The 15,682-nt window shown below is 41.6% G+C and overlaps 2 protein-coding genes across 7 annotated transcripts in view; one reads left to right on the top strand and one right to left on the bottom strand.

The window, feature by feature from the left end:
- The window catches only part of jarid2b (jumonji and AT-rich interaction domain containing 2b), a 106,636-nt gene extending 100,836 nt beyond the window's left edge, over positions 1–5,800 (top strand). For both annotated transcript variants that reach the window (XM_084918943.1, XM_084918944.1), the window contains exons 17-18: positions 2,762–2,869; positions 3,156–5,800. In XM_084918943.1, coding sequence (XP_084775069.1) covers positions 2,762–2,869; positions 3,156–3,389 — 342 coding nt within the window. In that variant the 3' untranslated portion in view covers positions 3,390–5,800. The remainder of the gene's footprint in view (positions 1–2,761; positions 2,870–3,155) is intronic.
- Positions 5,801–6,904: 1,104 nt separating this feature from the next.
- dtnbp1b (dystrobrevin binding protein 1b) overlaps positions 6,905–15,682 on the bottom strand; it is a 68,039-nt gene continuing 59,261 nt past the window's right edge. For 4 of the 5 annotated variants that reach the window (XM_084918948.1, XM_084918946.1, XM_084918949.1 and 1 more), the window contains exons 2-4: positions 13,166–13,333; positions 10,540–10,683; positions 6,905–9,095 (exon numbers count right to left, since the gene is read on the bottom strand). In XM_084918948.1, coding sequence (XP_084775074.1) covers positions 8,752–9,095; positions 10,540–10,683; positions 13,166–13,333 — 656 coding nt within the window. In that variant the 3' untranslated portion in view covers positions 6,905–8,751. The remainder of the gene's footprint in view (positions 9,096–10,539; positions 10,684–13,165; positions 13,334–15,682) is intronic. The other variant, XM_084918947.1, reaches the window with a different exon arrangement.

Below are 15,682 nucleotides of genomic sequence, written 5' to 3'. Positions count from 1 at the left end.
AAGCAGAGCTGCATTTGTAAGCTGTGTACACACTGGAAGGGTTTTGCAGCAACACCAGAGATCACAGAAATAATATTTGAACAACATTTGGCGCAAAAACTGCTGACGACACAAAGTGGGAGGGATCTGCAATAGACTGTATTCAACTTCAAAGCGACCAGTTGAATAGACTATTAGTGAGAGTGAAGAATACAGTTGGTTGACGTATGACCTGGAAGTCAATACGTTAGAGGGTCACCTAGGCAACCGGAGCCTGAAATGTCTGCATACGACCAACGATCAGCTTCAAAGCGATGCACGATGAGTCTGAATCTGAATCAAATCTTTATTTCAAACATATTATTTAAAAAAATGTTAATAAACAAAAATAATTTTTTTTGTTTATTAACAAAATGGTCTGTATTTTTTACATAACTTAGAAAAAAATACGGACCTTTTTCCATTCAAAGGGGAGTAGGAGGAAGCAAATGCTTACAAATTTCAACCCCTATTAGCAAATCGCTTCCAGTATGTATGCAACTTTACACGTCTCTCAGCAGCTTCCCTCCCCCTCCAAACTCACAGAGACCATCTGCTCCCAGAAATATATGAAAACTATTTCAATAGAGCAAAACAATTGAATATTGATTTATTTTTTATATTAGGACTCTCTCAAAGTCCCTGTTAGTAAATGATGTAATAATCGATCAACATGTTGATTTATTTTCTCTTACACTTTAAGTTTAAATGAAGGCAGTGATCTCTCACTCTAGTTTATTAATCCCCCAAAGACTCAGACAGCTGTAATTATCCTTAGCCTTAAACAGTTGAACTGTAAAAGACAAAAAAAAGTTTCTGTTGGCAGATTTATGCTTGTAGATGATGAAAACAACGACTTCAACACTGTGTTTAATTCATTACTACCCTCAACTCAATATTTTAATCACATTCTTGATCTTGTCCCAACATATTGCATAGGAACTGAGCATTTAATGTATTTCTCAAAAAACCTCTTTTGTTTAAAATATGAATTACAGCACTCTGGAAAACATTTCTATACAGTAGATGTCTATACAGAGGATACGATAGAGGATATCTTAATCTTAATGTGTGACTCCCTGGTAGAGTTCACACAGATGGTGGAAATTAGGGATCCACTAATTTAGAAGACTGTCATCTGGCCTGGAAAAATAGCTTGGTACCTCATGAAAAACAAGTCCTCCGTAAAGCTAGGCCATCATGCTGTTTGTCACTGATAAGAGAAAAACAGGAACAACCCCATGTTTCTTCTCAGCACTAGTCAGGCTAATGAGTTTTTCAGTTCTGTTAGCTATCAGTAATAATGACTTCACGAATTTCCTTTCAAATTTCCTTTCAAATACAATTTTTACCATTATTGAAAAATGTCAGATGTCTGATATTTAGAGTGCTTCTTGCCAATTGATCTCACTGAACTAATTACTTCAAGTAAACCATCAACATGTCTGTTAGACCCCATCGATCAGTCGATCAATTGAATCATATCTGATAGATCCCAATTTGTGCATGTACATGGGGAGTTTTCGTCGTACACTGAAGTTATTCATGGAGTTCCACAGGGTTCTGTCCTGGGCCCAATACTTTTTTTTTTTTTTTTACATTTTTTAAATGTTTTTGTTTTGTACGTTATATGTGGTTCCCTTAGGTTGTATTATTAGAAAACACTGCATACACTTTTGTTGTTATGCAGATGATACCAAGTCATATCCATCTATGAAGCTAGATGATTCAAAAAGATTTGGTAATTTCTTAATTTCTACTTAAGAAAAAACTGAGGTTATTGTATTTGACCTTAAAATCTCTTTTAGCCATAAAGTTACTTTAGATGGCATTACCTTGGCTTCCAAAAACACATAAGAATCTTGGACTAATTTTTTTTTAACTGGGATATATCGTTTAATTCGCACATTAAACACACATCTATTATTGGACTTTTCTAGAAGCTCCCTTAAAAGCCTTTAGGTGATTCTAAATGCCACAGCAAAGCTACTCACAGGGACTGGAAAGAGAGAGTGCATTTCTCCAATCCTGGCTTCTCTTCATTGGTGCCCTGCTAAATCCAGAGTTTAAGTTCGACTCTACCTGTGGTTCATAAAGTGTCCAGTATCAGACTGGATGATCCTGAAGCATCACTTAGTTATGCTGCTAAAAGCTGCTGAGGGACCATAATGCACTTGTTTTCCAGTGACCTCTTTTTCAATCCTGATGAATTTGTTTGCCAATTTTGCATATTAATTAAACTTTTGTCTACTCTCTCCTGTAGCTTGTGCATTTTCCATGGTCTCTCTGTGCTCTCCTTTCTCTTCTTTCCCCTAACCCCCAACCGGTCGCGGTAGGTGGCTGCCCCTCCTTGAGCCTGGTTGTGCCAGAGGTCTCTTCCTGTTAAAAGGGAGTTGTTCCTTCCCACCGTCGCCAAGTGCCGCTCAAAGGGGATCATCTGATTGTTGGGGTTTTCTCTATAGTATTGTGGGGTCTTTACCTTACAGCACGAAGTGCCTTGAGGCAACTGTTGTTGTGAATTGGCACTAGGAGTTGTTGTTTTTGTTTGTTTTTTCAGTTTGTAGTTATTATTCCTGCAGTATGCTCTGTAAGTTAAAGGTAACTTACTAAACATACTTAATACTACTGAGATAACAGTATAAGCATGATGAGTATGAGACATTAAATAGATTTATCAATATTTCCACTTTTTCACTAAGAAAATAAATTCTTTGTTTTACTAAAAGCCTTTTTTTCCGTTTAGGTGGTTCGGGAGACTGACAATGTGGTCTTTTGTCTGGAGTGTGCCCTGCGCTATGTGGAGAAGCACAAATCCTGCAGAGGCCTTAAGATGATGTATCGATATGATGAGGTAAGCTACCATTGTGTGGGTCTGCTATGCTTCCATTCTCCCTCTGTCCAGATGGGGGAGACATCAGCTAGCTTTTCACACCGCTACTGAAAGTGTTTATACTGAGTTGTACCTGTGGTGTAATCAGACTTTCAAATTTTTATTTATGTTTTTTTAACAGTGGACACACCTGTACTTTTTCATCCATTTTTGCCATATTCCATTTTACCTTCTGCTCTTGATTTGTGTGCATTTGCTTCATTACCACCTTTTTTCTCACTTTTTTCTGCTTCCTTTTGCCACACAGGAGCAAATCAACAGTTTGGTGAGCCAGGTGTGCGGACGAGCCATGTTGAAGAACGGAGGAAGCATCGACGCTGGAGGAGTCATTGTTAGTGGCGGAGGAGGGGACCCCTGCCACGGCTTAAGCCCTGCCAAAGCATCGCCAGCCAAGCGAGGACCCCGAAAACGCGCCACCGTGGAGGTGTCCCTGGCCCGCCTGTCGTCCAGCCACATGCCCAAGGCCGCTGCCGTGTCCTGAGGCGGGACGCCTCAACATTGCCACCCATGTGTGCTGTGCCCACATCCCACCACACCCCCTCCACTTCTCTGAATCCCCGTGTTTTTGTTTTTCCACAGTAAGCAGGATCACTATCAAACCGCTCCTTCTTCACCGCCCGATGTTAGAGATTGTTTTTGAGCTTTGAAGACCCCCCTTGCCTGACCTCAGTCTCCATCTCTTTAATAAGCAAGAGATTCTCCTCTCCTTTAGTAATGACAGGCTTGTTATAAGGAAAAGGAACTAAAAAGAGAAAAGCAAGATGTCTTTTTTGCACTAGTGTGAAAGAAGAATTTGTTTTTATTTTGGATGATTTTAGAACACACACCTCTCTCTCTCCGAGTCAATATTGAAAGCATTAAGTATAATGTTCACAGACTTGACAGGCCTCATTTTACCCTTTAGCTCCACCTCCACCCTTCCTCAGCTGATAGGAGGTTACAATAATTACCTTTTTCTTGCATCACTCTTTCCTGCCCTCCTCTCACCCATGATACTGATACATCACATGTCCCTCAACTGTGAACACAGGAGGAATGAAAAGGCGGCCTTCCCCCCACTCATCACCGCTCCCTCCCTCCCATGATTTTGTGAAATGAAAATGACATCAAGTAGTTGCCCAAAGTTTCTCTCTGTCCTTTATTTGAGGAAGAGGAATCACTTTTAATGTATTCTTGATGCAGTTCCTGCCTATTTTTTCTTTCTTTTTTTAATGAAATGTGGGTTGGAGATGCAAGGTAAAAAAAACTTGAAAGACAGATGATGTTGGTTTACTGTTGGTTGGCTACAATTTGTTTTTGTTTTTTTTCCCCCAAGTTCAGTTTATGAATCTTAGCTTTCTTTTTTCGATAGTTTTGTTTTGTCGTGAGAAATTTTCTGTGTATATTTTTTATTTTTGTCATCATTGTGGACGTTTTCTTTTTTGTTTTCTGTTCGTCGGCGGACGTGAGAGGGGCAGAGCTGCAGCTGCTTGACCTGTGAAAAGGTCACCTCACTTCCTTGTAGTATGGAGGGATCCCTTCTTCACTAGCAAGTGGAAATGGTGCCTGATACTTAGCAAGGAGATCCATTTTATTGGTGCTGTTGGTTATAATTACTGTATAACAACACAAAATTCTTTTTAAAGGAGAAAAAAAAAAATCTGGGGGTTGGCGCCTGCTATTGGTTCACTCTGCTAGCTCACGCGCCCCCCCGACCCCCACAGGGCAGAAAGGCTCATCGGGCTTTTCTGGTTCTAGATGTGCAATCGTGTTAACATTCCATTCTTCCAGTCCTCTTGTTTCATCTGTACCAGTAAACATTAATATTATATTATATTATTATTATTATTATTTGGGTTTTTTTTAAGCTTTGTTGATCTAATGTGTTATCTCAAGTAGAGCCACTAGTCAAAGAGTGTAAAATGTGAAATATCAAATCCAAGTTTTTCTTTCTTCTGTCTTTTTTTTTCCCCTTTCCAGATATATTAGTGATTTTTTTTTTTTTTTTTTTTTTAAGAGCGGAGAAAAAGCCCAACGCAAACAAACATCAACTTTTTTTTGTACATAATCCTGTAAATTTCTTTAAATACTTGAGCCTTTTTTTCTGGGGTTGAGTAAGAAAGAAAGGAAGGAAGGACCAGAGAAAGAGAGAAAGTGTTCCAGAGGAGAGTGGTCGATGAAGAAAAAGCCTTACGTTTTTCCCTTTCTTCATCCATGTGAGTTTGACGCTTACAGGGTTGCTCTGGTAAATGTGTATAAAAATTTTAAGTGCTGCTTATATCGCTAAGAAAGAAGATATCGAGTAGCCAACGACTGCCCCCGCCCCCCCCCTTTACCTACCCCGCCTCCTCCCTGGCCTCCTGATCTAGTTTTGTTTGTTTAGCTTTACTTTTTTAAAGAAAAGGGAAAAAATGATATGTTCACACAAAAAAATGGGTTTTTACATTTTCATTACTGAAAATTCAACAAAAATGTAGTAGCTACTCATGTTGCACTGAGCTTGCCAGTGGTGACTGTCAAGGAAAAAAAAATCCTATAATCCAGTTTGTTGGTTGTTGTCCCTTGCAGAAGACTGAACTGTTTTAGGACTATTTAATGACATACCAAGTCGGGTGTTTTCAACATTTAAAAAAAAAAAGTGGTTGTCAAGTTTTTATGGCCTTACAATATATTTTATTCAGATGGGATTTTCTTTGTTTGTCCTTCAGTTATTTTTTTTTCTGTTTTTTTCCTTCCTTTTCTACAGTATAAACTACTTTGCTCACAGTGGGGTCTTTGGTGACTTAATTTATTTGGTAACTCGGCCTTTCCCTTCATTCGGAAAGAGAGTCTCATGTTGGTTAAATTGACTGTTTTTTACTTTTGCAGTTTGTACTTAAGGTTTAATAAAAACTTACTGACAATTCACTGTCATTTCTTTCCAACCTGCTCGTGTGTCTCTTGGTGTGCTGATTTCCGACTGGATGGCGAGGAGAAACTCTCCAAACTGCGTCATAATTTACAGTTCAGAGATTTGTAACATTAGATGGGTATTTTAGGGATGTGGAAACTCATTAGCCCTGCGATGGACTGGCAGTCGGTCCAGCGTATATTCCACCTTGAACCCCAACCTCCCCATGACCCTGGGATGGACGATGGCATGTTGAAATAACCTCAGTCTTTTCTCACTTACCTCTGGGAGTATCTACCCAGGAGCGTAACCTGAAACTTATTCAGTTATTGGTAATTGACAGAAAATCAATTAGATTTTAATATTTTTAAATCATCTTAATCTTTTCAGGTTTTTGGTTCAGTAAGTTAAACTGGGCTTCATGTGCAGTGTTTGTTTTAAATTCTGAGGGAAAAAATTTTTTTATGGAAACTTGTTTTCACCACTTAAAATTATTTTTAGCTTCAGTCTTTACTCTGTATGATGCTCATATGGTCATCTCAACACCCCCGTCCAGACTTTGTTTGTGGCATGCAGCCAATCAGATACAGCTAGTTTCAGGCACATGATCGGACAAAGGATTATTCTGAACTGTGAATCATATAAAGCTTTGCCAGCAGAATCCTGCTCCTCTCATCTGCTCCCTTTTGGGGTCACCACAGCGCACCAACTGCCTCCACCTCACCCTATCACTAGCATCCTCCTCTGTCACATGGACGCTCTGCATGGGGCTCAAAATGAGCATCACAGTTACCTGTTAAAGCGCACTGTTGTGTATCGACACAGACTCTTTACTGTTCACAATAAACCAAGGCATTCATTTTTAGCCTCAAAAAGTCATTTTGAGCTCTTGTATTGCTTTCCCCCAATTTCCAGTTACTTTTTTTTTTTTTTTTTTTTAAACAATGAATATAAACAGAAATTCAACTCGCACAAAATAAAATATTTAATGATCCTTTCTCCCCTCAATAATGCTCTGTCTATTCTCTTACTGTGTTAGCTTTCCATTGTTAAATGGCAGGACTATAAAACAAGACTTCTTACTTTTCTTTTCTCACTGCTGTAACTCGGATGAAAATTAAACAACGCCGGGAGACAAATGTTTATTAGCAACAAGTCAGAAATTTTAGGCAAGGGAAAAAGAAGGAAGCAGTAATGCTGTCACATTGCACAAATGTCAACAACTGCAGACACAGAGGTCTGGATGCAGTTCAGTCTTCTGGACATTGTCCGGTGCATAGCACACTGTCCACAGCAGGGATTTGGTCCTCGTTCAACAGAAGTAGTTCACCCAGAGATCACATATCAAAGGAATGGCAAAGGGTAACTGTCCTGTATATATGTGTGTGTGTGTGTGGTAAGTCATTGTTATCATTGTACCCGATCTTCACCCACATGTCTGCTATACAATGTGTTTCAGAAACCACTGTCAGGTGCCTGCCTGCTATTAAGCTTTGTTTCTACTGGGTAATGGCACAAAACCATTTTGAACTGGTAGTTTACATCCGACGTGATCTAGAAGACTTTAAAAACAGTGAAAGAAATGCTTTTGGCTTTTTAGTTTCAGAAAGTGATAAAATATTCATCCTTTTTCTTCAGAAAAAAAGCGATCAGTAAGTACACTGCTCAAAAAAACATTAAGGAAACGCTCGAGCATCATAGTCGGTTGAACTTCAGTGATATAAGTCTGTCCAGCTAGGAAGCAGAAAGCATTGTGAATCCATTTCAGCTGCTTTGGTGCAAATCATAGTGATAACGGGTTTACCAGAGAGGCAACAACAAGACTACCACCACAAAAATCCTCTCTCCTTATCCCTCTTAATCCTCTAGTTTGTCTTTTTACTCCTTATCACTGCTGCTAGCATGAGGATCGTACCTCCAGCCTGTTCAGGTTGCACAAGTAGTCCGGCTCCTCCAGGATGGCAGATCTCAGGCGGATATACTTGAGCTGCACGGTGCCGGGCTCTACACTGAAGCACATCGGGCCCTCGTGGAGTGTGTTTCCGACAGTTTGGTGAGAAACATGCACGAGTAGCTCAGCTGGAGGTCATTTTGCAGTCCTAGAGGAGCTGGACTGGAGAAAAACTCACTTGCAGCAAAGCTTCAAATGAAAGGAAAGACCGATATGCTGAAGTTTAAATGACTTTGTGTCATACCAAGTGATGATCGAGTGTTCCCTTCATTTCTTTGAGTAGTGCATCTTTGCATTTGTTGCACTAAAATGAATTGTGGAAGAGAAATTGCACAATTGAAAGTCTCATTTCATAGCTTTAACCCCTAGAACAGTTTCATAGAGCACATACATCAGAAAACCTGTGCAAACAGAACCAAAGCTATCCCCGTGGTTTTACACATGTGGATTTTATAAAGTATAAAATCTTTGGCGGGTGAATTTGCATGGCAACATTTCTTTTACAGATTAAAAACTGACTTCACATTTCTGACCTGCAGTTAGATTTTAAAAGCTAGCTTCTTTATTTTGGCCAAATGGGGTACTTTAGGCTCCACGCTTAATCTCCAACACAAGCAATAATGGGAAACACATGACCGCTGCAGTCTATAAGCGCAGTGAGGGATGGAGCATAGCAGAAGGGTCGTGTGGGTGATTTTTAGTGTGTTTCTATGTCCTCATTACTCAGTCGTTAATCAGTAACAGGCCTCGACATACAGCAGGAGGAACAAAGAAACAGGAGAATCGCTAAGCCGTTCGATGACGTTATGCTGAAAAGGAAAAAAAACAAACAGTTTTATAAGATCAATTAGAATTGAAAACTCGCGTCTCTCAAGGTAAGGTCATGTGGCAGTTAGTGCACTGAGGTTGCACTTTCTATCATATGTTTCTCTGACATATGAGAGGAATATTAAGAACAAAGCCAATATGGTTCTGAGTTTGATTTGGCAGCTGTTGGGTGCTTGTGTCTCACTCCGCCTCTCCTCAAACCTCTGGCCTGCTTTCCTCACAGTCTTTGCTGGTCTGATCTTCGCGCTCCGCCCTGTCCACCAGCACCGTGTCAGGGTGCACCTCTTCTTCATCCAGGGTCACTACCACAGGGGGTCTTCTCCTCCTTCCTCCTCCTCCTCCTCCTGATCCCCCAACGCCCCCTCCTCCTCCTTGCTCACTCTCCTCCTCCTCTTCCTCCTCGTCCTCCTCCCCGGCCTCTGTGTCCTGGCTGGCGGAGTCAGTGCAGGTGGATGATAATGAAGAGAGCTTGTGTCGTAGCTCAGCCTGGGTGGGAACTTGGAGGCTGATCTCTGTGGTGAAGGACTCGACGTCTGGACCTGAAAGACAGGAGGGGGAAGTGGGTAACTTCACACTTTGAACTAAAAAAAATTGTTCTTAATTTTTATGAACTTCTTAGTTTAAATAACAGTTAACTTTGATAGGATGGCAGGAGGACAGACAATAATAACTATGTCTCTGAGTCTGTGCGTAACTGGACCCACTTCCCTTAAATAACCCAAATAATTCTACTATTTATGGTTATTTATTATTTACTTGCTGTCTCAGGCCGAGGGCTGCTGCAGATAAAATGAGGCAACTGCTCTCGTTCAAACTTGCAACGGACTGATCGACTGTAAACAGAAAGTGTAGCATCAGACGAAGATTACTGACTGCAACAATATGTTTCCTCAGCAGATCTGGACAGATGCTGATGGTGCATCATGTGTTACATCATGTGGTGTGCTTGTCAGATTTCTGCTTCAGTGAATTTGTTATGAATCACAGGCTGGCGACCTGTCCAGGGTGCACCCTGCCTCTTGCCCTACAATAGCTGGGATGAGTGGAAGTGAATGGATGGACGATCAGTGGGAAATTGCACTCACCTTGCACCTGACAAAGGGTTGGACCCCCTTTTACTTTCAGAGATGCTTTAAATTCTTCGTAGCACAGATTCAACAAGGCGCTGGAAACATTCCTCGGAGATTTTGGTCCATATTGACATGACAGCATCACACAGGTGCTGCAGATTTGTTGGCTGCAAATCCATGATGCCAGTTTCCCCTGAGATGTGATTTAAGTTACTTTGGTTGTTGGTGCCAGATGGGCTGGTCTGAGTGTTTCACAAACTGCTGATCTACTGGGATTTTCTGAAATAACCATCTCTAGGGTTTAGAGAGGATTGTCTGAAAAATAGGAAATATCCAGTGAGCAGCAGTTCTCTGGGTGAAAATATGTTGATCTACTTTGTTGATGGCAGAGGTCAGGATTGTTTCAAGCTGATAGGAAAGAAACAGTAATTCAAATAATAATAAACTTGAAGATGGGCTACAGTATCAGAAGACAACACCAGAAATGTTTCCGGGACCTTGCTGAATCTGTGCAGCGGAGAGTTAAGGCAGCTCTGAAGGCAAACGGGGTCCAACCCATTACCAGCAGGTGTACCTAATAAATCTTCAAGTGAGTGTATATTTCATGTCCTTTTAGGGTAAAACAACTCACAGTTGAACATCTGGACTGTGCTTTTATTACAATAAAGTGCTTCTTAGTCCTTATTTATGCAGGTGGTGAGGGAACATATCTGACATCAGTCCACGTAGTCTCAAATACAAATGCAGATATGTGATTTGTTGTAGATGAACCCGGGTGGTACTTTAATGCACAGTTTGAAAACGCTATCTCTAAGATTAAGTGAGTTTTATGCACTGAATCAAAAGCCAGTATAACAATAACCAGTCTGTTTACTTCAGGGTACAGCCATTCTTTGTGTGCACGGCTTCCGACCTGCAACAGGCGAGGCAGCGCTGTTGTCCTCTCCTCCAGAGTGCAAAAATACATCCAGAGCCTCGTGGTCAGACATGTCCATCAAATCCATCTGCTCCAGCATGTCCACATTCACCTCCATGGATGACATGCTGCCTATTGGTTCTGTACACAGCAAAAGGTAAATGAGGTATTAGCGAACACTGCAGCAGAACGCGGCAGCACGGGCTGAGTCCAGCAACAGTGGGATTGTTTTTTTTCTTGCAGAAGCAAATGGGCATGTTCAAGCTGGATGGCATTCAAAGTGGATAAGCTTGTATATAATGCATACAAACCATATTTGGTTTACCTTACCATCAAAAGCATGCCTACAGGAAATACCTGGAAATTCAGCATATTGAATTTGCAGGTATCATTAACTGAAGTAACAACATTCTTCCCATGAAGGCTAAGAGTACTTCTGAAATGCCTGAATATTGCTTTAAAGTTTAAAAATAGACATCGTGATTTAAAGCATGTGAAAGAAATTTAAAGAGATAGCTAACAAACTTGAGAAATCACTCTGATTTCCTGAGGCGCTTCTTTCAGATTGCTGACGTTCTTATTATATATGAAAGCACAAATGTGTGGTTGTTGACAGCAAGGCAGCACATCAGAATGTTTAATGGGTCTAATGTTTTAATAGTCCACCAATACACAGATTGATTGGAAACTCCTGTTACACTACAGCTAATACACTCCTGGATTCACCGCCTTGCACAGGTGGGGAGGGTGGAGGGGGTTCTCCACCCTCCCCACCCACCACATCGTGATGTGCCACATGCGTCGTAAACAGCCAGTTGGTACACTAAGAGGATGAGGGGACGGGGTTGTGAGAGCATGAGGAAGCAGCAGCATGACTGGTTGTTGCAGAGCAGTGAGATAAGACGCCATTGGCTACCGTACCTCAAAGAAATGAGGAGAGCAGAAGAAGGGCGGCACAGGGAGGGAGAGCAGAATAAAAAAAAGAGTAAAGAAAGAGAAAAAAAACAGAAGGGGAATGTTATTTCCCGTGGAGACTGCCCCAAGGTCTCCTTGCCCTTTAAATAGTAACACAAAACACAAAAAGATCACACACAGACACAGGAGAGCGCCGTCTTTTCAGATGCCTCAACTTGGGTAACTCGTCTGAATGTCCGCACGCGCACATTAAGTTTATATACACAGCGACTGTTGATGCGTACGCACAGAAAGTGAATAAATGAAACGAACACGTTTATCTCCTCTGCTCAGTGAGGACAGCAGTGGTGCTTTCTGTGACACGTTTCAGGCTCTGATTCTGCCTAAAGACTGCTCAGTGGGCCTCGGTGGGCAGGCGCTTCTCATGGACATTTCCATATCTGCTTTGTCAGCTATGCAGTCGCCTCCATAGGAGCTCTTCGGCCTCGTAAAGCATAGCATGAAGGATATTTTGTTTCAGTTTTAAAGCTCCGTTTCCTCCATGTAATAAATAGGCAAACAAATGGGAAGACACACACATGGATACACAACTGACAGCTGTGGTTATGTTATGTGAAAGTCTAGGTCCAGGAAGCACCACGTTGAGAGCATCGTTTCCACGTGACTGCCTCTAACATGCTCTTCTTTTAGCACCACCGTGACCTTGCCTAAAAGGTTCTCCTGCTGGGAAGGACTGTCTCTGCCTGCAGTGAGATTGCAGAGAGTATATATATGTGTGTGTGTGTAAGACCCTTGGGACTAGCTTTTGATGGCTCAGCGGCTTATGACATCTGCAGCCTCCCTTTCGCTCTCGGAGTCTCCAGCTGTATCTTTGCTCTTCAGTAGCGCCGCCCTGCTGTAGGGATTTACAGCTACATTAAGGGTTATGAGTTGTGCATTCATTAGTCATGGAGAGGTTTTGGTTTCGGATGATTTTTATTTATTTTTTTAACCACTTTAAATATAAACATGTCCAGTCTTTTTGTACCACTAATATAAAAGAGCCAATACAGTGCTACGCTTCTTCGGATAATGAGCTGTGACTATTCCACTCACTGCACTGATAAAAAAGCCTTTTGAGTTTCAGTGAACGCTCCTTAAATCTCTTTCCTTTTGCTCCATCTCTCCCTCCGTCCTTACTTCTCCACAAGCTTCTCTAAGCCATTTCCAGGGTGATGTGGGGAGGAGGGCAGATGAGGGAAAGAAGAAGAAAAATCACATTACAAACACTGGCCAGTGGAGTCTGTAACATCTCTCAGTGCGGGGAGCTGTTTCTGCACATGCTTTGGGTATTTCAGTAGACGTTTGGCAGCAAATACATGGAGGCACAGCGCAGCGGGATTCTGTTACAATCCCAGAGTACGTTTATATATCACGGTGGCATAATTTAAAATGTAATGACTATACTCGTGTGTTAAGTGACAGGCTCTCCTCGCTACGTAAAGCCATTATGACTCAATCTCATGGTATGCGGTTAAAGTGTGAAGGTCTCAGCTGATAGTAAAGAAATTTATTCACGCCTTTGCATTCACCTTTAAAGAATTAGCGCACAATACTACCGAAACCTGAAACCCTCAACATCTTCCTTTTGCGCTAAAGGCGACGGAGCGCTAGGAAACTAAACTAATATCAGAAAACGTCTGACCTTACCGCTCCTCCTCCTCCTCACCTCGCCTCTCAGCAATCTGCAGGTAGCCGGTAGACAGGTACTGCTCCATGTCCTGCTGAAAGGCCTCCTCAAAGAACTTCTGCCTCTCTTTCAGCTTCACCTGGGGTGGCAGGCCCCCTCCTTGCTCCGCCCCGGGGACTCTCTGTGCGTGCTCTGCATCCAGCTCCACTAGAAACACATGAAGTGAGACAATGTAAGTACTACCAAACCACTGTGAACCCAAAGTGGATTTACATTTGCAGTGTAGCTATAGTCAGCTTTATATGGCGCAATATGACTTGAAGTTTAAATCTAACAGTCTCTGTAAGCTCATCCGTCCATTTTCTGGATGTCTTTGGCTCAAGGCCTACTTGCTGTGCGCTTCATTTTCTGTTCCAAAATGTTTTACTGTTAATGACTCATCACACAGGAGAAAGGAGGATGCCAACTCACGCTCATCAGTTTTTATGGGAGGCTAATGATGAGAACCCTGGTATTACCGAAAAATGCCCATCTTTCTGAGGTCTGCCCTCCTCTTTACCTCCAAACTCTGTCTCCTTTCGGTTTCACAGGAGGGCACACACTCAGTGGAGTGCACATGAGGGTAAACCTGCCGACTGTATCCTGAGCGGTACTGTAGCATCAAAGGCGAGGCTCAGAGCTCTGAATCTGACACAAATTAGGGTTTAGATGAAAAGGGCCTGTCATATACTGAATGTTTGACTTTCTGACTTTTCAGACTGGCTGTGATTGGCCTGAGCAGCCCGCTCGGCCATCTCCTGGAAGCTGAAAATGTCTCACGGTGGAGGAGGAGGATAATTCACGTTTTGGAAGTTGGAATCACAATTTTCAGCTGCAACGCCCCCTCAGGTCAGATTTCACACTTGGAAAGCCAGTGAAGCCACACCAATCTCAACTTTGAAATTAAAGACTGTAAGAAGTAAGCGTAAAAGTAGCAAATGTGTAAAACGTGTGCTCTGTACTACCCCCGTTATGTATTTGTGATTCAGTAAATAAGCCATACACAGAGCACGGACCAGACTCTAATGTGCTGCAGCTGTGTTTTTACTTCTCTTTTTTTAAATGAGGAATAACAGCTATTGCGTTGTACTCCAGGCATTCATAGTAATGGATGAATGGCTCCACCTTGCTGGGAAGCAGAATAAAGCCTGTTTTTCCGACTGCAGCTACTGGAACACGGTCAACTCTGGAGTACAAGGCGATATCCGACATCCAGCTTCCAATGTCTATCAATGTCCTTGTTAAGGTAATAGGTGTTAAACCCCTTTCACACTCTCAATAAGTGTAAAATAACCCCAATAAGATTTTGTGTAGATTCTCCGTCATCCAGGTTGTGGTAATCTAAGTAGCTTGGAAAGAAAAGCCACTGGACGTCACATCTGAGAAGCTTCTTCAGTCACATTTCTTTCCAAGCTCTTTAGATTAACATGATAAGGTATTGTCTGCTCTTTGGATTCAGTAGCTTAAAAAAGCGTGATTAACTACTAATAACTATATAGCACATGCTAATCTAAACAAAAATACTAAAAGTTCTATTAAAAAATAGCATGAAATGGTGAAATGAGGAAAAACTTCTTACACACTTTAAGTGCGTATGATTGTCTCAAAATATGACATTTCATATGACGTGTTAGTGACGCTGTTAATGAAACATATAATGTTTTAACTAATAGGACATTTTAATATCTGAAAACCTGATTAAACTAATGCTTATTACAATGACTTCAATGTAAAGTTTTACAAATGTTAGTATCTAGACTTGTTTTAAGGTTGGATGCTGGATAAGACCAGGTTAAGGATTAGTTTTAGGGTTTGCAGTAATAAGTACGTCTCCAGGAAGCAAATTTAAGCTAATTTAATGTCTAGTGATGCAGTGGAAACATGATGCTGTGTGCGTGGGCACTGTGGCAGCCTGGGGTCTCCAACTGGCTGTCTCTTTAGTTCTCTGTTCTCCTGCTGATAAATGACAGCATTATATAAGCCCCCCCCCCCCAAGTAACTACTATGGCAAGATGCCAACGCATATACAATGGGTGACATATATCTTTGATCCTGGTTTAACGTAGACAAAAACCATCAAATTGAATCAATGAAGGCTTAAAAAAAATGAATTTAATGTCAAAAATCAGTGAAGAAAGTTGACACTGATGCTCACAGTAAATCTACAAAGACTAACATCTGCTACACTGTCCATCACGAGTGCATTTGCAGGATTTCGTGTGTTTCCTAAACACAAGTGCACTCCTCGGCTGCGACACGCAGTATATTTGCACATGCGTCCTTCTGCTCGAGCACCAGACCTCAGTCCTGATAAAACACACTGTGGCTTGCAGCAGATGGACACGGACACACACAAGGACAAAAAAGAACAATGAGATCCCACCAGAGCTCTCGCACACAGCAACAACCCTGGGAGAGTTGGAAAAGAATAGCTCTCTCTTTCTCTGTCGTTCCTCACTCAGTGTCTAATTTATCTCATTTATCTGACAACTTGTCTTTGTCCTATTACTCCCTCAT

The sequence above is a fragment of the Perissodus microlepis genome, chromosome 22 (genome assembly GCF_051167445.1).
Source record: "Perissodus microlepis isolate ML-2025 ecotype Zambia chromosome 22, ASM5116744v1, whole genome shotgun sequence".
Taxonomy (NCBI): domain Eukaryota; kingdom Metazoa; phylum Chordata; class Actinopteri; order Cichliformes; family Cichlidae; genus Perissodus; species Perissodus microlepis.
Note: the sequence above shows the minus strand (reverse complement) of the source record. Positions and strands in the feature narration are given on the sequence as shown.